General features: G+C 37.2%; 1 protein-coding gene across 2 annotated transcripts in view; it reads left to right on the top strand.

Moving 5' to 3' along the window:
• ADAM10 (ADAM metallopeptidase domain 10) overlaps positions 1-23,842 on the top strand; it is a 155,444-nt gene that overhangs the window by 45,902 nt on the left and 85,700 nt on the right. For both annotated transcript variants that reach the window (XM_051821954.3, XM_089310446.1), the window contains exons 3-4: positions 7,831-7,949; positions 9,821-9,979. In XM_051821954.3, coding sequence (XP_051677914.1) covers positions 7,831-7,949; positions 9,821-9,979 — 278 coding nt within the window. The remainder of the gene's footprint in view (positions 1-7,830; positions 7,950-9,820; positions 9,980-23,842) is intronic.

Here is a 23,842-nt window from a genome sequence, read left to right as displayed (position 1 = left end):
GAGCTTCTTCTGGTTCTCCCACACAGGTGCAGGGGCCCCAAGGACTTGGGCTATCTTCTACTGCTTTCCCAGGCCATAGCGGAGAGCTGGATCGGAAGTGGAGCAGCTGAGACTCGAACTGGCGCCCATATGGGATGTGGGCACTTCAGGCCAGGACGTTAACCCACTGTGCCACAGTGCTGGCCCCTTGAATTGTTATTCTATATCATTTGCATTTCAATATAAATTTAGAGACTGGCTTTTTCAACTCAACATTATTTTCTTGAGGTTCATACAGATTAGTTTATTCCTTTTTATTACTGAATTCTTCTGCATGGTATGAATGTATCATGGTTTATTAACTATTTGGATTTTTTAAAAAGTTGGAGATTTTTGCTATTTTTTTCACCAGATATTTAACTTTTATATCTGTTAGGCCCTTTTGAGAGCAAGTTGAAGCCAGAAGTGAGGAACTCCATCTGGGTCTTCCCCATGAGTGGCAGGAACAGAGGTAGCTGGGTCATATCTACTGCCTTCCAGGCACATTAACAGGAAGCTGAACTCTTAGTGGAGAAGCCAGAACTTAAACTAGACTCTCTCATATGAGATGGTGGGTGCCCTAAGTGACTGCCTAACTTGTGCCACAACACTAACCCCTTGAGACTTGATTTTAAGTTTTGTCTAAAGAAGCGTTTATTCTAGGACTGGTTTATCTGTGCTGCTAAGGAATGGCCTCTCTGGGTTCTCTGTTAAATGTCAGATAAAGTCCTTTTCTGTGCTTGATTGGAAATTAAAAAATAAAAAAGATTTATTTATTTATTTGAAAGGCAAATTTACAGAGGGGGTGTGGGGGGAGAAAGAGAGAGGAAGTCTTCCATCCACTGGTTCACTTCCCAAATGGTTGCAACGGCCCTAGCTGTGCCAATCTGGAGTCAGGATTCAGGATCTTCTGAGTTTCTTTCCCATGTGGTTGCAGGAGCCCAAAGACTTGAGTCATTTTCTGCTGCTTTCCCAGGCCATAGCAGAGAGGTTGATCAGAAGTGAAGCAGCCTGTTCTCGAACCAGTGCCCATACGGGATGCCGGCATCACAGGCGTCGGCTTTACCTGCCAAGCCACAGCACCGGCCCCTTGATTGGAACTTGATTGTTTCTCTATTCTTTGCAAGATGGAGCATGTGGTCAACTGACAGGTCCTGGATAGTTGTTCTTTGGCTTACCTTTATGCATGTGTTGTAGTATTCAACCACAAAAAAAAAAAAAAAAAAAAAGGTAAATTCCAGTACAGATTTTTGAAGCAGCTTCTCAGTGTTGCGTCTTCTTTTCTAATTCGTTGCCCACAAAATCTAGATACCTCCCCTGTCTCTGCAACTTAGTGAGATGGCTGTGCTGTTCTTGGGTTTCTTCCTTCTTAAGTTCTAGTCTAGAAAGTTCCTGCAGGTAGGAAGCTGGAGCAATCATAGGGTTCACCTTGTTCAGTTTCTCTTGTTTGAGAGACCACAATCCTTCATCCTTCCCTGACTATTGCCTGTTACTGTCTGAAAACAGTAGTTTCATACAAATAATTGAAAAAGTGGATTTTTAGGGTGATAAGATGGTTTCTCCACCATGATTGGCAGCAAAAGTATCTTTATTTAAACATTTCTTTATTTGAGAGATAGAGCTCTTGTTCGTTGGTTCACTCCCCAGATGTTCGCAACAGCTGTGGTTAGGCCTTATCAATGCCTGGAGCCCAGACCTCAATTCTGGTCTTCCATGTGGGTGGTAGGGATCGAAGTACTTGGCCTACTGCCACCAAGGGTATGCATCAGCAAGAATCTGGAGCTGGAGCTGGAATTGGAACTCAGACATTCTGATATGGCATGCAGAGTATTCTAAGTGGCTCCTTAGCTGCTATGCCATATGCCTGCCTGACTTAAGATCTTTGATTTCATTATAAGTAAATGTTCTTTTATTAGCTTTGTAGTGTACGCTGGATCTACCATAATTTACTTAGCTAGTTCAGTTGTTCCTAATCATTTATTATTATGAACAGTATTGATATGTATTATCTTTCTGGAGTGTTTTCCAGCAGTAAAAACTAATCCTTTGATTCTCTAGGTACTAATTAGCTGTTAACAGTTCTGTTTAACTATCCAGAGTTATTGCAGACTTCATAGCTTCAGAGCATAGCCCCACAAATCATTTCCCGGTTCAGACATCAATCACAAGTCTGCAGCCACCCATACTTCTGACCAACACATTATAAACTGGGGAGTCCCATGACTACCTCCTAAGGTTAGATAATTTGCTGCAGTGACTCACAGAACTCAGGAAAATAGTTTACTTAGTCTAGCCAGTTTATTATAAGTTTTGCAGCTTAGGAACAACCTACTGGAAGAGATGCATAGGACAAGGTATGCAGGGTAGGGCATAGATCTTCCATGTGCTCCCTGGGCTCACCACCCTCTCAGCACCTCTGTATATTATTATTATTTTTTAAAGATTTATTTATTTGAAAGGCAGAGTTACAGAGAGGCAGAGATAGAGAAAAGTCTTCCATCCGCTGGTTCACTCCCTGGATGTCTGCAACGGCAGGAGCTGGACTGATCTGAAGCAAGAAGCCTGGAGCTTCCTCTGGGTTTCCCACATGGGTCCAGGGGCCCAAGGACTTGGGCCATCTTCTACTGCTTTCCTAGGTCATAGCAGAGAACTGGATTGGAAGAGGAGCAGCTGGGACTCTAACTGGCACCCATATGTGATGCCAGACTTCAGGTGGTGGCTTTACTCACTGCGCCACAGTGCTGACCCCAGCACCTCCATGTATTTACCAACTGTAGAAGCTCATAAAATCTCATTGTTTTAGAGTTGTTATCAAGTTTTATCTCCAGTATCTCTCCCTGTATCTGCCGCTTTTCTGTAGGGCTAATGTTCTTTTCTTTTGTTGTTGTTGTTGTTATTTTTTTTTAACTTTTATTTAGTAAATATAAATTTCCAAAGTACAGCTTATGGATTACAATGGCTTTTTCCACCCCATAACTTCCCTCCCACCCGCAACCCTCCCAACTCCTGCTCCCTCTCCTATTCCATTCACATTAATCATTTGGACTTTCTGGTGCCCAGCTTTATCCTGAGGCTTTCTCTAGTCTACTCCCTAAGTCACTTCATTAGCATGAACTTGGGTGTTACTGAAACTGACTCTTTGTGAATAAGATGGTAGGTCTATATTCAGATTTCTAAGGTGTCTGCAAACTGATTTCCATAGTGGTATTACTAGTTTACATTCCCACCAACAGTGAATTAGGGTACCTTTTTTCCTCACATCCTTTGTTGTTTGTTGATTTCTGTATGAAAGCCTTTCTAACTAGGGTGAGGTGGAATCTCATTGTGGTTTTGATTTACATTTCCCTGAGGGCTAGTGATCCTGAGCATCTTTTCATGTGTCTGTTGGCCATTTGAATTTCCTCTTTTGAAAAATGTCTGTTTAAGTCTTTGGCCCATTTCTTCAATGGGCTGTTTGTTTTGTTGTTGTGGAGTTTCTTGATCTCTTTATGTATTCTGGTTATTAATCCTTGATCAGTTGCATTGTTTGCAAATAATCTCTCCCATTCTGTTGGTTGCCTCTTCACTTTCCAGAGTGCTTCTTTTGCAGTACAGAAGGTTCTCAGTGTGATGTAATCCCTTCTGTTGATTTTGGCTTTGATTGTGCTTCTGGGATCTTTTCCCAGTACTCTTTGCCTGTGCCAGTGTCTTGTAGGATTTCTCCTCTGTTTGCTAATCATTTGATGGTATCAGGTCGTAGATTTGGGTCTTTAATACATTTTGAATGGATTTTCATGTAAGGTGTAAGGTAGGGGTCCTGTTTCATACTCCTGCATGTGGAAATCCAGTTTACCCAGCACCATTTGTTAAAGAGACTGTCCTGGCTCCAGGGATTGGTTTTAGCTTCTTGGTCAAATATAAGTTGGTTGTAGATGCCTGAATTGATTTCTGGTGTTTATTCTGTTCCATTGGTCTATCCATCTGTTTTTGTACCAGTGCTAGGCTGTTTTGATTATAATTACCTTGTAGTATGTCTTGAAATCTGGTATTGTGATGCCTCCAGCTTTGTTTTTGTTGTATAAGATTGCTTTAGCTATTCAAGGTCTTCTGTGTTTCCATATGAATTTCAGCATCATCTTTTCTAGATCCGAGAAGAATGTCTTTGGTATTTTGATTGGTATTGCATTGAATCTTAAATTGCTTTCAGAAAATGGACATTTTGATGATATTGATTCCTCCAATTCCATGACATGAAAGATTTTTTCCAGTATTTTGTATCTCTTCTATTTCTTTAATGTTTTGTAATTCTCATCATAGAGATCTTTGACATCCTTGGTTAAATTCCAAGTTATTTGATTTTTTTTTTTTTTTTTGTAGCTATTGTGAATGGGATTGATCTTAGAAGTTCTTTTTCAGCCATGGCATTGTCTGTGTATACAAAGGCTGTTGATTTTTGTGTATTGACTTTATATCCTGCTGCTTTATATGAGTTCCAGTAGGCTCTTGGTCGAGTCTTTTGGATCCCCTATATATAGAATCTTATCACCTGCAAAAAGGGATAGTTTGACTCCTCACTCCCAACTGGAATCCCTTTGATTTCTTTTTCTTTTCTAATGTCTCTGGCTAAAACTTCCAGGACTATACTGAATAGCATTGGTAAAACCATCCTTGCCTTGTTTCAGATCTCAGTGGGAATGCTTCCAACTTTCCCCCATTCAATAGGATGCTGGCTGTGGGTTTGTCAAACTGCCTTGATTGTTTTGAGAAATTTTCCTTCTATACCCAGTTTGCTTATAGTTTTCATCATGAAATGCTGTTGTATTTTATCAAATGCTTTCTCTGCATCTATTGAGATAATCATATGTTTTTTGTTCTTCAGTTTGTTAATGTGATGTATCATATTGATTGATTTGTGCATGTTGAACCATCCTTGCATACCAGGAATAAATCCCACTTGGTTCAGATGAATGATTTTTCTGATGTATTGTTAGATTCGATTGGCCAGAATTTTTTTGAGGTTTTTTGCATCTATGTTCATAAGGGAAATTGGTCTGTAGTTCTTTCTCTATTGTATCTTTTTTAGGTTTAGGAATTAAGGTGATACTGACTTCACATAAAGAATTTAGGAGGATTCCCTCCCTTTCAGTTGTTTTGAATAACTTGAGAAGAATTGGAGTAAGTTATTCTTTGAATGTCTGATAGACTACATTCAGCAGTGAAGCCATCTGATCCTGGGCTTTTCTTTGTTGAGAGGGCCTTTATTACTGAATCAGTTTCGTCTTGGCAATGGGTCTGTTTAGGTTTTTGTGTCTTTATGGGTCAATTTAGGTGGGTTGTATGTGTCCAGGAATCTATCCATTTCTAACAGGTTTCCCAGTTTGTTGGCATCCAGCTCTTTGTAGTAATTTTTCATGTTTCTTTTTTGTTTCTATGGTGTCTGTTGTTAGATTTTCTTTTTCATCTCTTATTGATTTGGGTCTTCTCTTTCCTTTTTTTAGTTAGTAATGCCAGTGGTGTGTCAATTTTGTTTATTTTTTCAAAAAAAAAAAACAGCTCTTCATTTTGCTGATCTTTTGTGTTTTTTTTTTTTTTGTTTGAATTTTGTTGATTTCTTATCTAATTTTAATTATTTCTTTTGTCCTACTAGTTTTGGGTTTGGTTTGCTGTAGTTTTTTTAGATCCTTGAGATGCATTGATAGCTCATTTATTTGGTGTCCTTAACACTGCTTTTGCTGTATCCTGTAACTTTTGATATGTTGTGTTGTCGTCTTCATTTGTTTCTAGAAATTTTTTTATTTCTTCTGTGATGCACTGTTCGTTCAGGAGCATGTTGTTCAGTCTCCCTAGAGATTCCTGAGTTGCTGATTTTCAGCTTCATTGCATTGTGGTCTGAGAAAATGCATGGTATGATTTCAATTTTTTTGAATTTGCTGAGACTTGTTTTATGGCCTAGCATGTGGTGAATCCTAGATAAGGTTCCATGCTCAGGTGAGAAGAATGTGTATTCTGCAACTGTAGGATGAAAAGTTCTGTAAATATCTTTTAGGTCCATTTGGTCTATAGTGTTGATTGACTCTGATGTTTCCTTGCTGATTTTCTGTCTGGTTGATCTGTCCATTGCTGAAAGTGGGGTATTGAAATCCCCCATTACTATTGTATATGAAGTTATGTTTCCTTGTAGATACCTTAACATTTCTTTTAAATAGCCAGTTGCCCTGTAATTAGGTGCATATACACTTAAAATAGTCATATCTTCCTGTTGAATTCATCCCTTAATCATTATATAGTGTTCTTCTTTGTCTCTTAACAGTTTTTGTGTTAAAATCTATTTTGTCTGATATTAGGTTGGCTACACCAGCTCTTTTTTGGTTTCTGTTAACATAGAATATCTTTTTCCATCTTTTCACTTTCAGTCTGCATGCATTTTTGTTGTTGAGATGCATTTCTTGTAGGCTGCAAATTAATGGGTTTTCTTTTTCATCCATTCAGCCAGTCTGTGTCTTTTAACTGGAGAGATGAGGCCATTTACATTCAAGGTGACTATTGATAGGTAACGACTTTGCCCTGCCATTTTCCCATAAATATTCCTAATTTTTTTGCAGTGGATTTCCTTTGTACTTTTACTGGGAAATGTTCTTTGTTTACCTTTTTTTGTAGTGATGTACATCCCCAGTGTGCCAGGTACTGTGCTAATTAATGTCATTATAATCTTACTCCTTTTATAAGATAATTAGAATGTATTGTCTTTATTTCACAGACAGGAGTCCTGAGCTAGTAAATATTAGGCTTAAGAACTGATTCCAAGTTTAATTCTAAACCCTAGATTATTGTCGTATCTTAAAGATTAATGATGACTTTTGCTATTAGTCTTTATTTAATTTCCCTTGAATGTTTCAATTTTTTTCTCTCTCTTATAAAGGATAGTTAAAATGATTATGATTTGAGCTAATAGCATGATCTTTTGGGACTCCCAGATTAAATTGAGGAAACTAGTATAATATGCAAAAACTGGAAACCCCAAGGAAAAATAAAGCAGTTCAAAGGTTTTGTGTGTCTCTGTGTGTCTGTGTATGTACGTGTGCATAAAAAAGAACATACACACTTAACCTGCATGTTAAAAATTTAATATTCATGCCTCTTTCCTGTGTATTGTCCTCTTTTAAAAAGTTTTATTTATTTAAAAGGAAGAGAATGAGAGAAAGATTGGTTTAGAGAGAGATACCTTTCATTTGCTGGTTCACTCCCTAAATGCCTACAACAGCCAGATGTGGGGATGGGCTGAGGCTGGGACCCCACAACTCAGTCTGGGTCAAGTACTTGAGCCTTTATCTGCTACCTCTTAGGGTACCCATTAAGCAGGAAGCTGGAATCAGAAGTGGAATTGAAATTGGAACTCAGGCACTGTGATATGCCATCAAGTGTCCTAAGAAGTATCTTAACTGCTCTAGCAATTGCCCACCCCACTGTGTGTTATCATGAGTTGGGGGAAGTACAGGAAAATAGCAAAGCTGCACAATTGCTAGAGGAGAGACAGATAGAGATGAATAATAGTAAATAGGTCAGGAAGCTTGTCATTATCTCCAAGTTCTTTTTACTGTAGGAATCAGACAGTAGGCATTTGTTTTTAAATATAATCTAAATTACATAAAATTGAGTCATACCATACGTATTAGATTGGGTTTTAGAGTTGAATTTTTATAAGAAAATCATCTTCAGTATGTTTCCCAAATAGACAAATTGAGTATCACAGTGCATATTAAATAAAAAGAATTGTTTAAAATTTTCTATCCGTTTAATTTTAATTTTCTTCTCCCTCCCCATCCTGTTTTAAAGACATTTCAACCTGCGCATGAAGAGAGACACCTCCCTTTTCAGTGATGACTTTAAAGTAGAAACATCAAATAAAGTACTTGATTATGATACCTCTCATATTTACACTGGACATATTTATGGTAAGTTGAACCTTTGCTGAACTCTTTGATTTTTTTTCTGCATAAGGAAATAAATATTTTGAAGTGCAAACAAATACTTTGGAAAAAAATGGTATAAATCCTGAGGAGACTGAATGAATCCTGAAGGGTAATGGTCTTTGAAAGATGAAGTAATCTTTAGACCTTTCTTTACATGTATATTTAATAGTGAATTATACAATCTAGCTTCTCTCAGTACCTTCAAATGGTAGAGTTTTAAAAAATTTTAACAGCTTCTACAATTTTCTGCAAGAAATGAGCAGTAACTTTCCTATGTTTCATGAGAAAACAGGAAGACTCTTAATGGAAACTGTAAAGGTAATTTTAAGAGACAGAAATAATGTGACAAAAGTCATTCATAGAAAAATCTTCTCAGGGCTCCCTTCCCTAGAATCTTTCTTGCTTTGGTTCACAATTCTAACAAATCTCTATACTGTATGAAAAAGATACTGAGGGGTATGTGTGGCACACTTTTGCATTAGAAATTTATACCTGTCAATGGTGTGGGGAGAACAGAAACAATTAGAAAATTTGTAAAAGAACTGAAATAAAATTAACATCTTCTGGGGGTATTGAGAGGGAAAATGTGTCATTGTGTTACAACTTTGCAAATTAGTACTCAAGCATTAATCAGTTATCAAGGCAAAATCAAAATGTTTGAAATTTCATTTTTATATTTAAGAGATTCCCACTGAACATTGTAACATTATGAAAAATTAAATACTTAAAGAAATGGTCCTTATTTTTAATTATGCAAGATAAATGAGGCATTTTTCACTTGGAGATTAAGTCTAGTTATTAAATGAAAAGCTGTTCTCACTCTTAGACTTCATAACCAAAGAAAAGTGTTGTTAATGTCAGACACAGTATTTTATCTTATATATTCTTGTTTACTTATCTTGCTGGGCAAATAACTTAGTAGTCTTTGCCCTTTTTTGCTAGGTGATGATCAAGACAACTGTAGATGAATTTGCAGATAAAAATGTTTCAGTATCAGTGTCTTGGACTTTTAGCTTTGCTTCATGGTTAATTTGGAGCCAACTAATTAATTAATGTTAATCTACAACTTAGAAATTATGGAAAGCTTAATTTTTATTTTAACGAGAGACTTTTAACAGGTAATTGACCTTTTAAAACCTCCTCTCCCTAATTCCCATCTCTATATATCATTTGATTTTGATGCTATTATTTTCTTTGTGATTACAATAAGAATAAAAAGAACTCCACCCCCCCCCTTTTTTTTGCTACAGAAGTATAATTGATGGGACAATATTACAAAACTTGGGCCTGTATCTTAAAATGGTACACTTTCGTTCAAATTGCTTATGAAATATTTGACAGTTTCCTGTTTTAAAATTCATGAACCCTTATGGTGGCAAGGAAGCCAAAGACTTATGTACTGTATATCCGAGGGGAAAGAAGCTTTATTCTTATGGTAATTAAGGAAGAATTTTCAAAAGACACTTGGATTTATTAATTTTTAAAGAGCTATTTATTTGAAAGGCAGAGTTAGGGTCTGCTTGCCTTTTTCTGAGTTTAAGTAATTTTAACATTTATTCATTGGGTGACTACTGTATACTTGGTAGGCACAGTACTAAGTGCTAGGAATATGATTGTCAATAAGATAGTTTTTCATTGTTGTGATTAATAATTATATTTGTTGTAATTACATACTATTTGCTGTCCACATTTCAAATTTAGTCTGATATATTTTATGTGAAAATTATTTTCCCCAGTAAATTTTGCATTCAGGATATTTTTAAAGAATACATAAGAATGACTTTTTAAAAGAAAATGAATTTAACATTCGTGTACAAATTGAATGTTCAAGAATTTATTTCTTCTATTAATAGGTGAAGAAGGAAGTTTTAGTCATGGGTCTGTTATTGATGGAAGATTTGAAGGATTCATCCAGACTCGAGGTGGCACATTTTATATTGAGCCTGCAGAGAGATATATTAAAGACCGAACTCTGCCATTTCACTCTGTCATTTATCATGAAGATGATATTAGTAAGTACTTACATTTTACCAAGAGGCTTTTCCAAAAGGCATGTGACTAGTTAAAACTATGTGGAGATAAATGAAGCTGAGTTGTTTTCTTTCCTAAGCTATAATCTGGCTAGAAAATAGTTTCATAAGCAAAATCTCAATTTAATGTAGGGTAGTACTACATAATGAAGCAATTTCCTTGTCAATTCATGCCATTTCTACTTTGATATGATACAACCAATCTATTCGAATTATGAGTCATCCAAATCTGATTGAACTGGAAATCCTATATTCTGTTACCAGCCATTTCTGTTTAATGCTGGTACCTTTGTATGAGTGGCCTACTGAAGGTAGAAAATCATGTCTATCTTACATAAATTTCAGTGTGGATATTTGAGAAACATTTTAGGTATTGTTAATTTCTGAATCCTTTGAGTATTTCTTTTTGGAATCTTGAAATAATGATTTGACCTCAGCTGGGTAAAACTCCAGGTTTAATACGGATTTTGTCCTCTCTCATGGTCTTAATATGTTGGTAATTTGTTGGGAGAGTTCTTTTTCCATGTTTTAAGAATAGAAAATGTATTTAGATTTTATCTTTTAATTCTGCCATTGTCTTTAAACCATTATTACCCAATCATAAAGCATATGCCATTGATATATTCCTCTAAGTTATTTGCCTCTTAAATGCACATATTTATTTTTGAGTGTAATTAGTCTCTCAATTTTTGCCCGTTTTTCTAATTTGACGGTTCCCTCCTGGCTTCTCTGTTTTCTCCCTCTCTCTTTGTTTTTAATTTATTTGTTTACTTGAAAGACATTTGGGGACTAGTGGGGGTGAGAGAGAGAAAGAGAGAGAGAGAGAGAGAGAGAGAGAGAGAAAGAGAAAAAACTTCCATCTGCTGGTTCACTCCCCAAATGACTGCAATAGCTGGGGCTAGGCCAGGCTGAAGCCAGGAGCAAGGAACTCTATCCAGGTCTAGCATGTGAGTGACAGGGGCCCAAGTACTTGAGCCATTTTCTGCTGCTTTCCCAGGTGCATTAGAAGGGGACTGGATCCAGAAGTGGAGTAGCTGGGACTGGAACCAGTGTTTATATGGGATGCCAGTATCACAGGTGGTGGCTTAACCTGCTGTGCCACAGTGCCAGCCCCCATTCTGCTTTCTACAGATGGGAATTTATTGTCAGTAATTTCATTCTCACCCTTAGTGATAAACTGGCAAGCTTTAACCATTTGACTTTTTGTTCCATCAGCTCTGACAGTTTCTATATTTCAGTCTGTCCAACTCCCCAACTCCTTGTTATCTCTGATGCTGGATTACTATTGAAAATAGCATAATTATTCTAGGTAGGATGCATTTATGATTTTTGCTACTTGCCAAATTGTAAATTCATTAATGCTACTTTGTTTTCACTCGTACCTATTTAACTCCTTTTCTATCTTTATCTCCTGGTATTTCAAACTTTACATTTATCTGTCTTCAAGTTTCAATTCTACCACCTCCCTTTCTCTCTGCTGACAGAGTTTTTAATGTGCCTTGCTTTTATCTTGCTTTGTAATTTAATCTTTTTGCAGGTTTATCTAAACTATCAGGATGTATATGTTGTCCAAATACAATTTTTGTTTCTTTTGCTCCTCTAATCTTGCAGGCATCATTTACCTGTGCAGCAGAGTCTTCATAAATACATAATGATATCATGGAATATTTTCTGTAGAATGTTTTTTCAAAATCAAATGACCTTTTGGGGAAGGAAGGCGAGGAGAAGAATAATTTCACAGTTTATCTTTTCCCTCTAATCATATTGTTAGCATACTTTTTTCCTTTGCTTTGCATTTCCCATCAGTGCCTTCAACTGTGTTTGTTCTACTCGTTATAATTTCTATTACTGTGATTTCTCTCTTATCTAGTAGTATGTAGTTTAAGCATGTACTCCATTTTCTTTTAGTTCTTTCTTGTAATATAACTGTATTTTCCTCATGTGGTAATTTCCAAAGCTTAATTTATGTCAGTCTTTCCTTTTTTCCCAAAGAAAAGTTAGCTTGGTGGATCAGTACATCAGATGTAACTTAGTTTGCTGTTCCTTTTGATGTTGAATTTTACCATTGATTCCAGTTTTTATTTTGTACTTGTTCAAGTAAATACATGTTTGTAGTAAGGATTTTATTTTTTCACTTTTTTTTTTTTTTAAGATTTATTTTTTACTTCAATGTCGGAGTTATACAGAGAGAGAAGGAGAGGCAGAGAGAGAGAGAGAGAGAGAGGTCTTCCATCCTCTGGTTCACTCCCCAGATGGCCACAACGGTTGGAGCTGCACCAATCCGAAGCCAGGAGCTTCTTCTGGGTCTCCCACGTGTTCTCCCAAGGACTTGAGCCATATTCCACTGCTTTCGCAGGCCATAGCAGAGAGCTGGATTGGAAGTGGAGCAGCGGGGACTTGAACCAGCGCCCACATGGGATGCCGGCACTGTAGGCAGTGGCTTTACCCGCTATGCCACAGTGCCAGCCCCCACATTCTTTTTTATTATTAAATATATTTTCTGTTTATTTTTTTTTATTTTTATTTTTTTTTAAGATTTATTTATTTATTTGAAAGAGTTACAAAGAAGGAGAGGCAGAGGCAAAGAGAGAGAGAAAGGTCTTCCATCTGCTGTTTTACACCTCAAATGGACAAGGCTGGGTCAGGCTGAAGCCCCGAGCCAGGAGCTTCATCTGCATCTCCCACGTGGATGCAGGGGTCCAAGGACGTGAGCCATTTTCTGTTGCTTTCCCTTGCACATTAGCAGGGAGCTAGATGGGAAATGTAATAGCTGGAGCTTGGACTTGTGCCCATATGGGTTGCTGGTGCTACAGGCCGTGGCTTTACCCCTACGCCACAATTCCGGCCCCTGAATATTTTTTAATAGTGATATTTGAACTTAAAAGTAGTGTTTAAGGTGAGATGGTTTGTAACTTGTCTAATTAGTGGAAATGTAGTAGTATGCGATTGTAGGAAGGAAAAGAAATGGAGATTTTTATGTTTACAAATCAGACAATTACTTTTGAAAAACTATCTAAAAATCTGTCAGGTTAACCATGGCTAAAGGAAAGCAAATAGTCATGTATTAACCTTTAGTTTCTGAATAGTTGCTATAGTCTAGATTCTAGCCAGTCCTGGGCAAAGGGGCAGATAGTAGATGTTTTGGGCATTGGGTACCACATGAGCTCTATTGCAACCACTCAAGTTTGCCATTGAAGTGCAAGAAAACCATTCATAAATGAATGATCTTTGTGGACAGGAATTCGAATTTCTGTGAATTTTTCATATGAAACAAAATATGATTCTTTTGACTTTTTCCCAACTTCATGAAAATGTAAAAATCATCCTTTTTTGCATGCCAAACAAAACAGATGACAGTACTTGCTTCTTTTAGAAGCTTTAGTTTACCCAACCCCCTTCTGGAGGATGCAGAGGTAAATTTAATTGGTCCTTTAACCTCCCTGTGTAGAATACTGAAGATTCTAGAAGTAGCTGTAACTGTGAGAGTAGTTACAATTGCCTAATGTGTACCTTACACGATATAAGGTTCTTTACTTTCATTATTGAATTTGTATTCACAATAAACTTTATGAAGTATAGGCATGCGTAGTATTTGTCCTCACTTGATAGGTGAGGAAGCAAAGGCTTTGAAAAAACTTCTGTCCCTTGATTATTGAATTTGATTTCTTCTTCATGTGCGCTTTTGCTTCACTTAGGCCAGACGGCTATAAATTCTCATTGCTTTCATTCCAAAGATTTTTGAGACTTTCTGAAATCATCCATTTGCATCTGTTCCATCTGTTCTTTTCTTAATATATGTAGTAATAGATGTTCTATTTTGTAGCTAATAAAAAGGAAGAGGGTACCTATTAATGTATATTATTATTATTTGAATTTAATTTAAGTGCCAATAATTTCTTTTCATAGCTAAAGTACTGTGTGTGGTTGTTTATATCCCTGTGTGTGTGCATGATTGAATTTTATTTTCTTGCATATGTTTTCTTTTTTTTATAGTTTACTTTTTAAAATTTTTTTAAACTTTTATTTAGTAAATATAATTTTCCAAAGTACAGTTTATGGATTACAATGGCTTCCCCACCCCCATAACTTCCCTCCCCCCCGCACCCCTCCCATCTCCCGCTCCCTCTCCCATTCCATTCACATCAAGATTCATTTTCAATTATCTTTATATACAGAAGATCAATTTAGTATATATGAAGTAAAGATTTCATCAGTTTGCACCCACACAGAAACACAAAGTGTAAAGTACTGTTTGAGTACTAGTTATAGCATTAATTCACATTGGTCAACACATTAAGGACAGAGATCCCACATAAGGAGTAAGTACACAGTGACTCCTGTTGTTGATTTAACAATTTGACACTCTTGTTTATGGTGTCAGAAATCTCCCTAGGCTCTGTACATGAATTTCCAAGGCTGTGGAAGCCTCTTGAGTTCGCTGACTTCGATCTTATTTAGACAAGGTCATAGTCAAAGTGAAAGTTCTCTCCTCCCTTCAGAGAAAGGTACCTCCTTCTTTGATGGCCCGTTCTTTCTAATTTCTACTGGGATCTCACTCACAGAGATCTTTCATTTAGGGTTGTGTGTGTGTTTTTTTTTTTTTTTTTTCCAGGTTGTCTTGGCTTTCCATGCCTAAAATACTCTCATGGGCTCTTCAGCCATATCTGAACGCCTTAAAGGCTGATTCTGAGGCCAGAGTGCTATTTAGGACATCTGCCATTCTATGAGTCTGCTGTATATCCGACTTCCCAGGTTGGATTGTTCTCTCCCTTGTTTATTCTATCAGTTAGTATTCACAAACACTAGTCTTGTTTGTGTGATCCCTTTGACTCTTAGACCTATCAGTGTGATCAATTGTGAACTGAAATTGATCACTTGGACTAGTGAGATGGCATTGGTACATGCAATCTTGATGGGATTGTATTGGAATCCCCTGGCACGTTTCTAACTCCACCATTTGGGGCAAGTCCGATTGAGCATGTCCCAAATTGTACATCTCCTCCCTCTCTTATTCCCACTCTTATATTTAACAGGGAACACTTTTCAGTTAAATTTCAACACCTAAGAATAAATGTGTGTTGATTACAGAGTTCAACCAATAGTATTAGAACAAAAAAATACTAAAAGGGATAAAGTATTACATTGTACATCAATAGTCAGCACAAGGACTGATCAAGTCACTATTTCTCATAGGGTCCCTTTCACTTCAGCAGGTTTCCTTTTTAATGGTTGGTTAGTTTTCACCGATCAGGGAGAACATATGATATTTGTACCTTTGGGACTGGCTTATTTCACTCGGCATGATGTTTTCCAGGTTCCTCCATTTTGTTGTAAATGACCGGATTTCAATGTTTTTTACTGCCATATAGTATTCTATAGAGTATATGTCCCATAATTTCTTTACCTAGTCTACTGTTGATGGGCATTTGGGTTTGTTCCAGGTCTTAGCTACTGTGAATTGAGCTGCAATAAACATTAAGGTGCAGACAGCTGTTTTTGTTTGCCAATTTAATTTCCTTTGGGTCAATTCCAAGGAGTGGGATGGCTAGGTTGTATGGTAGAGTTATATTCAGGTTTCTGAGAATCTCCAGACTGACTTCCATAGTGGCTTAACCAGTTTGCATTCCCACTGACAGTGGGTTAGCATCCCTTTTTCCCCACATCCTCACCAGCATCTGTTGTTGGTAGATTTCTGAATGTGAGCCATTCTAACTGGGATGAGGTGAAACCTCGTGGTTTTGATTTGCATTTCCCTGATTGCTAGTGATCTTGAACATTTTTTCATGTGCCTGTTGGCCATTTGAATTTCCTCTTTTGAAAAATGTCTATTGAGGTCCTTGGCCCATCTCTTAAGAGGGTTGTTTGTTTTGTTGTTGTGTAGTTTCTTGATCTCATTGTAGATTCTGGTTATTAATCCTTTATCTGTTGCATAGTTTGCAAATATTTTTTCCCATTCTGTCAGTTGCCTCTTCACTTTCTTGACTGTTTCTTTTGCAGTACAGAAACTTCTCAATTTGATGCAATCCCAAATGTTAATTTTGGCTTTGACTGCCTGTGCCTCTGAGGTCTTTTCCAAGAAGTCTTTGCTGGTGCCAATATCTTGCAGTGTTTCTCCAATGTTCTCTAATAATTTGATGGTGTCGGGTCGTAGATTTAGGTCTTTAATCCATGTTGAGTGGATTTTGGTGTAAGGTCTAAGGTAGGGGTCTTGCTTCATGCTTCTTGTACGTGGAAATCCAGTTTTCCCAGCACCATTTATTGAATAGACTGTCCTTGCTCCAGGAATTGGTTTTAGATCCTTGATCAAATATAAGTTGGCTGTAGATGTTTGGATTGATTTCTGGTGTTTCTGTTCTCTTTCATTGGTCTATCCATCTGTTTCTGTACCAGTACCACGCTGTTGTGATTACAACTGCCCTGTAGTATGTCCTGAAATCTGGTATTGTGATGCTTCCGGCTTTGCTTTTGTTGTACAAGATTGCTTTAGCTATTCGAGGTCTCTTGCGTCTCCATATGAATTTCAGCATCATTTTTTCTAGATCTGAGAAGAATGTCTTTGGTATCTTGATTGGTATCGCATTGAATGTATAAATTGCTTTTGGGAGAATGGCCATTTTGATGATGTTGATTCTTCCAATACATGAGCATGGAAGATTTTTCCAATTTTTGGTATCCTCTTCTATTTCTTTCTTTAAGATTTTGTAATTCTCATCGTAGAGATCTTTAACATCCTTGGTTAAGTTTATTCCAAGGTATTTGATTGTTTTTGTGGCTATTGTGCATGCAATTGATCTTAGCAGTCTTTCTCAGCTGTGGCATTGCCTGTGTATACAAAGGCTCTTGATTTTTGTGCATTGATTTTCTATCCTGATACTTCGCCAAACTCTTCTGTGAGTTCCAATAGTCTCTTAGTAGAGTTCTTTGGGTCTCCTAAATAAAGAATCATGTCATCTGCAAAGAGGGATAGTTTGAATTCTTCCTTCCCAATTTGTATTCTTTAATTTCTTTTTCTTGTCTGATGGCTCTGGCAAAGACTTCCAGAACTATATTGAATAGCAGTGGTGAGAGTGGGCATCCCTGTCTGGTACCAGATCTCAGTGGGAATGCTTCCAACTTTTCCCCATTCAATAGGATGCTGGCCATGGGTTTTTCATAAATTGCTTTGATTGTATTGAGGGTTGTTCCTTCTATACCCAATTTGCTTAGAGTTTTCATCATGAAAGTGTGTTGAATTTTATCAAATGCTTTCTCGGCGTCTATTGAGATAATCATATGGTTTTTCTTGTGCAGTCTGTTAATGTGGTGTATCACATGATTGATTTACGAACATTGAACCGTCCCTGCATACCAGGGATAAATCCCACCTGGTCTGGCTGGATGATTTTTCTGATGTGTTCTTGTATTCTATTGGCGAGAATTTTATTGAGGATTTTTGCATCTATGTTCATCAGGGATATTGTTCTGTAATTTTCTTTCAATGCTGCATCTTTCTCTGGCTTAGGGATTAAGGTGATACTGGCTTCATAGAAAGAATTTAGGAGGATTCCATCTTTTTTGATTGTTCTGAATAGTTTGAGAAGAAATGGGATTAGTTCTTCTTTAAATGTCTGGTAGAATTCAGCAGTGAATCCATCTGGTCCTGGGCTTTTCTTTGTTGGGAGGGCCTTTATTATTGTTTCAATTTCTGTCTCAGTTATGGGTCTATTTAGGTTTTCTATGTCTTCCTGGTTCAATTTAGGTAGGTTGCATGTGTCCAGGAATCTATCCATTTCTGATAGATTTCCCTGTTTGCTGGCATACAGGTCCTTGTAGTATTTTCTGATGATTCTTTTTATTTCTGTGGTGTCTGTTGTTACATTTCCTTTTTCATCTCTGATTGTATTGATTTGGGTCTTTTCTCTTCTTTTTTTAGTTAGTTGGGCCAATGGGGTGTCAAATTTGTTTATTTTTTCAAAAAACCAGCTCCTTGTTTGGCTGTTTTTTTTGTGATTTTTTTTGGATTCAATCCTATTGATTTCTTCTCTGATTTTAATTATTTCTCTTCTCCTACTAGATTTGGGTCTGGATTGCTGCAGTTTTTCTGCATCCTTGAGATGAATTGAGAGCTCATTGATTTGGTGCCTTTCCAATTTCTTGATGTAGGGCACCTATTGCTCTAAACTTTCCTCTTAACACTGCCTTTGCTGCATCCCATAAGTTTTGGTATGTTGTGCTGTTATCCTCATTTACTTCCAGAAAGTATTTGATTTTTCTTTTGATTTCTTCTATGACCCAGTGTTCATTCAGGAGCATGTTGTTCAATCTCCATGTGTTTGCATATGCTCTAGGGATTCCTGAGTTGCTAATTTCCAACTTCATTCCTTTATGGTCTGAGAAGCTGCATCATTATGATCCTAATTCTTTTGGATTTGCTGAGACTTGCTTCATGGCCTAGTATGTGGTCAATCCTAGAGAAGGTTCCATGTACTGCTGAGAAGAATGTAAATTCTTTATATGTAGAATGAAAAGTTCTGTAGATACCTGTTGGATCCATTTGGGCTATAGTGTCGTTTAAATCTACTGTCTCCTTGTTGATCTTCTGTCCGGTTGATCTGTCTATTTCTGAGAGTGGAGTATTGAAGTCCACATCTCCCTTTAAGTCCCTTAACAAATCTTTTAAATAAACCGGTGCCCTGTAATTAGGTGCATATACATGGATAATCGTTATATCTTCCTGTTGAATTGATCTCTTAATAATTATATAGTGCCCCTCTTTGTCTCTCTTAACAGTTTTTGTGTTAAAGTTTATGTTGTCTGATATTAAGATGGCTATACCTGCTCATTTTTCATTTCTGTTGGCTTGGTATATCTTTTCCCAGCCTTTCACTTTCAGTCTGTATGCATCTTTGTTGGAAAGATGTGTTTCTTGTAAGCAGCAAATAGATCGGTTATGTTCCTTAAACCAGTCAGTCCATCGGTGTCTTTTAACTGGACAGTTCAGGCCATTAATGTTCAATGTGACTATTGATAAGTAGTAACTTTTCCCTGCCATTTGCCAAAGATATTTTCTAATAAATGCTTTGAACTTCCTGTGATCTTTTGCTGTGAGGTTTCCTTCCTTTACCTTCCTTCATATTGATGACCATGTTTCTGTGTTTTTGTCTGTAACACATCTTTAAGCATCTTTTGCAGGGCTGGACGAGTGGCAACAAATTCTTTCAATTTCTGTTTGCTATGAAAGTTCTTTATTTCACCTTCATTCACAAATGAGAGCTTTGCAGGATATAATATTCTGGGCTGGCAGTTTTTCTCTCTTAGTACCTGGGCTATGTCTCCCCATTCCTTTCTGGCCTGTAGGGTTTCTGCTGAGAAGTATGCTGTGAGTCTAATTGGAGATGCTCTGAGAGTAATCTGACGTTTCTCTCTTGTATATTTTAGAATCGTTTCTTTCTGTTTCACTGTGGTGAGTTTCATTACAACGTGTTGTGGTGAGGTTCTCTTTTGGTCATGTTTATTAGGGGTTCTATGAGCTTCCTGTACTAGGATGTCTCTGTCCTTCTCCAAACCTGGGAAATTTTCTGCTAGTATCTCACTAAAAAGGCCTTCTAATCCTTTCTCCCTCTCCATGCCTTCAGGAACTCCTAGAACCTGAATGTTGGGTTTTTTAATAGTATCCTGTAAATTCCCCACAATATTTTTTAGATTTCTAATTTCTTCTTCTTTTCTTTGGTCTGACTGTATCCTTTCCTGTTCCCTGTCTTTTAAGTCCGATATTCTCTCTTCTGCTTCACTGACCCTGTTTGTAAGGCTCTCTAATGTGTTTGTCATTTGATCTATTGAGTTCTTCATTTCATTTTGATTTCTCTTCACTATCACACTTTTCTGTTCTGCTGGTTTCTGCGTTTCATTTTGATTCTTCCTTAATATTTCATTTTCACGATAGAGATTTTCTGTCCTGTCCAATAAGGATTTATGTAGCTCAGGCATTTGTTTTTGAAAACTTCCAAATGTTCTTATAAATTTTGTGAAATCTGTATCTTGCATTTCTTCTATCTCATCATCTTCATAATCTTGGCTTGGGGTGTCTTGTTCATTCGGGGGTATCAAAATGTCTCCCTCGTTCTTGTTTCCTCAGTTTCTGCGTTTGTTTCTTGGCATTGTGGAGATATTCTTTGGATTCTTCTTCCCTCACTGTGTTTTTTTTTTTTTCTCTTTATATTATGACTGTATTAAGTGGACTATCCGCTTTTGATGGATCCTTAGAGGCTTGAGGTGGGTGTGGTCAGAGAGCTCTGTTTGGTTCCTCAGGGTTAAGGGTGTGCCAAAGGTGACATTCCCAGGTTAGGTGTGGTAAATCTCTCTCTCTCTCTCTCTCTCTCTCTCTCTCTCTCTCTCTCTCTCTCTCTCTCTCTTTTGACTCACAAGGGAAGTAATTCTGCAAGCTGAGCAGAATTTAAGGTAGTCAGCTTCTGATCTCTGTCTGGCTCCTGTGGGTGTAACATTCACTTGCTGTTTTCCAAGGACCACACAGGGAATCTGTGCTGCCCTCAGTGTGGGCTCAAATTCTCATGCAGTCTCTCACTGGGTTGCCAAGGTTACCGAATAGCAGCGTCTCTGGAGAGTACTCACCTGAACTCCGTGAGTTCTCTCACCCACCGTCTCTTTTTTCACAATCTCAGTTCATTAGCTCCACACATTCACTCGGTCCTAATCTGTTATTTCACCCCCCCAGAGTCGGGTTTTTCTGCTTGGTTGTGGGCAGGTACTGCCCCCTCCCCCTTTTTTTTTCCTCTGTCTTCTAGTTATCCTGGTGAACTTTCCCCCACGGGGCTCCAAGCCTCGTTGCCTCTAGGCTCCTCCTTCTGCTTTCCTGCCGGTGTCTCAGGATATTGAGGTTCAGCTCACCTCGCATTCCAGCGCTGGTGTGTAGATTCCACCACTGTTGTCCTGAGCCTTGGGCTCCCACTCCCTCCACGCAGGTGCACCATGAATCACTAGTTCCGGAAGAGTTTCCTCTGCTGTTTCTTCCCCAACTCTTCCTTTTACCTGCAGTATCTCCACTTTTACTAAACTGTCTCTTCCCGGAATATCAGTGTGCTCTCTTCCTATTCTGCCATCTTCTCTTGCATATGTTTTCTTATCAGAAACAAATGGTAGGGGAGGCACACCAACCGTGGGTAGGGGTCTGATGAGAATTTGGCTACCCTCCTCTTGATAATGTTTTCATATCTGTAGGCACAAAGGTATAAAACCATTGTGGAAAATCGTAATACTGTTCTGGAGAGCTTTGAAGTATGACTTAAGAGACTATCCCAGAACACAGAGACAGTTTTCTATGAAAATATTTTATGATTTCTAGGTGCTTTGACTGACAGATGTAAATGGTAACTGTATGGAGTTAGCTTAAAATTCACGCTTGTTCAATTCTGTTCTCAGGTAGTAAAAAGCATTCCCTCCTAGGATATAGAGTCTGAATAGTTATGACAAAGTTAGAATACCGCTTCATCCTTTGGCCCTTAGCACAGTTTATTTTAAAGGAACTGAGAAAAACGCTTTCTTGTAAACTGTAATAGTAGTCTTACTGTGGAAAATTATTTTTAGCAATGTCTGACTATATGAATGCTTTGAATCATCAGTTGTAATTGTACTACTTATCTGTTAGGCAAAGATCTAAGTAATTTTTTCTATGCTATACTTACGTAGAAGTTCTTAACTCTGAATCAAAATATTTTATTAAGTATATAAAGCTTTAGAATCAATATACGTGAGTTTATGCTTTTTATTTTAGGTTTTTTATTTACTTAGCTTGCATTTACCTCATGATATAGTGGTGGGGCACCCCTGCCTTCAGCACATGTATAAGAGCTATAGATTTCTTGTTCTGAATAACTGATAGTGTTAAGCTTTTTGTTACTATTTCAAGACAGAGGCCTCATTGCTGTAGAAGCCTACTGATTTGTGGAAACTTCAGGATTGCTTCTTTTGTTAGTAAGGCTTTCAAGAACTCTCTGTCACTATTAGTGGGATGGAGAGAGAAAGGTAAGGAAGAGGGGAAAAAAGAATTGAGTTGGAAAGTATTGATAATAGGTAGTTCTGTTAATGTCCTCTCGAGATTAATGATATTATTCCAACACAAAATTCTGAAGACTGTCTTTAAAAGAGTTTTTGCCATGCTTAGGTTTAGCCTGGAGCTTAAAATCTGCTTATTATTGAGCTGTGATATAGTTGAAAGGGTTGAGTCATGGTGTGCTGTGATTGTTGGATAATTATTTCAATAGCACAGTGGTTTAAGATGACAATTTTATGGTCCTGTGACTTCAGAACTGCCACAGCATTAAAAAAAATTGGTTAATCTCTCTTTATGGATTTAATTTACATGCTTTGCTTAGTGTTGATGTTAAATATTGAACTTCCAAGAGCATAATATTTGAAATTATTTGAAAGAAATACAAAAACTTAGAGATATTATTGACTCCAACTTTGCTTTTTCCTGAGTTAATCTCCAGGAGAATATATATTAATTTTCTCAAAGTACTTACAGACTCCAAAACAGAAAAGTTGAGAAGATTCTGAGAAATAGTAGTCATTTTAAATATAATTTAGTCAAAATACAAAGAAGCCTAAAATTCAGATAAAAAGAGGCATAACAGGCTTTACTCTTTTTGGTCAGAATTTGGAAAAAATATGCCGAGCCTGTTCATATTTTTATTTTTTAAAGATTTATTTATTTATTTGTAAGGCAGAACTGTTAAGAGGCAGAGGTGGAGATGGACAGAGAGAGAGAGGGAGAGATCTTCCATCTGCTGGCTTACTCCCTAAATGCCTGCAGTGGTCAGAGCTGGGCTGATTTGAAGCCAGAAGCCAAGAGCTTCCTCCAGGTCTCCCACCTGGGTGCAGGGGCCCTAGCACTTGGGTCATCTTACACTGCTTTCCCAGGCTGCAGCAGAGAGCTAGATCAGAAGTGGAGTGGCCAGCACTTGACCAGCGTCATATGAGATGCTGGCAATTCAGACAGCATCTCTTCCCGCCATGCCACAGTTTGGGCCCCATAACCTGTTTATAATCAGAAACTTTGTATAAATAGAACTTGAGAAAATTTTAGATTAAGAGATTTTCTATTTGGTTATCACGTATTAAATATTACCTGTATGTGTATATTCATTTATATTTTTAATCAAATATTTTAGTTATAAATGAAATATAACTTGTCATTTCAGAAATACAAAATTATTTAAAAATAACAAAGCTTTTATGTTGTTAAGCAACTTTGAAATTCATCCTGAAAAGTAGAATTATGTTTTTAAGTTTTGTGCTTTTTCTTCTCAGAACTATCCCTTCATGATTCTATTTTTCTTAGTTGGAAGTATTTTACAAATAGATTGAATAAGAAATTTAGTTGATTTTACAATTTGGATATAGTATGAATTATATTTTAAATATAATGTTCATACTTTTAGTCAGATATTTTGAGGATTTGGGAAAAGGTTAGTTTTTAGGCATTTGATTTAACTAGTAAGAAGAATGAGTCTGAAAGCTTTGACTTAAGACTTCATAGCCAATATCTGGGCATTTTCTTTCAGGAGTGTTTACTAGTGTTTACTAGTCAATATACTGTTCATGGAAATGGAATTGTTTGTAGTGAACCAGAAGATTGATGTAGTGCTGAATTTAATTGGATTCTATATAATCTTAGTGTATAAAAGGCACTGAAACACAATACTCTTAAGTTTCAGGATCACGGAATTGAACCCTAAAGGGTTGTGTATGTAAGTCACTTGAGCAAAATAATGTCATGATAAGGATCCATGTCTCCAGGCTTCCACTCTAATACTTTTTTTCTGTTATGTTCCAAGTTAGCATAGTAGT

This window comes from Oryctolagus cuniculus, chromosome 12 (assembly GCF_051225735.1).
Source record: "Oryctolagus cuniculus isolate XC-2025 breed Fujian yellow rabbit chromosome 12, ASM5122573v1, whole genome shotgun sequence".
NCBI lineage: Eukaryota > Metazoa > Chordata > Mammalia > Lagomorpha > Leporidae > Oryctolagus > Oryctolagus cuniculus.
This window is presented reverse-complemented; position numbering and strand designations above follow the sequence as displayed.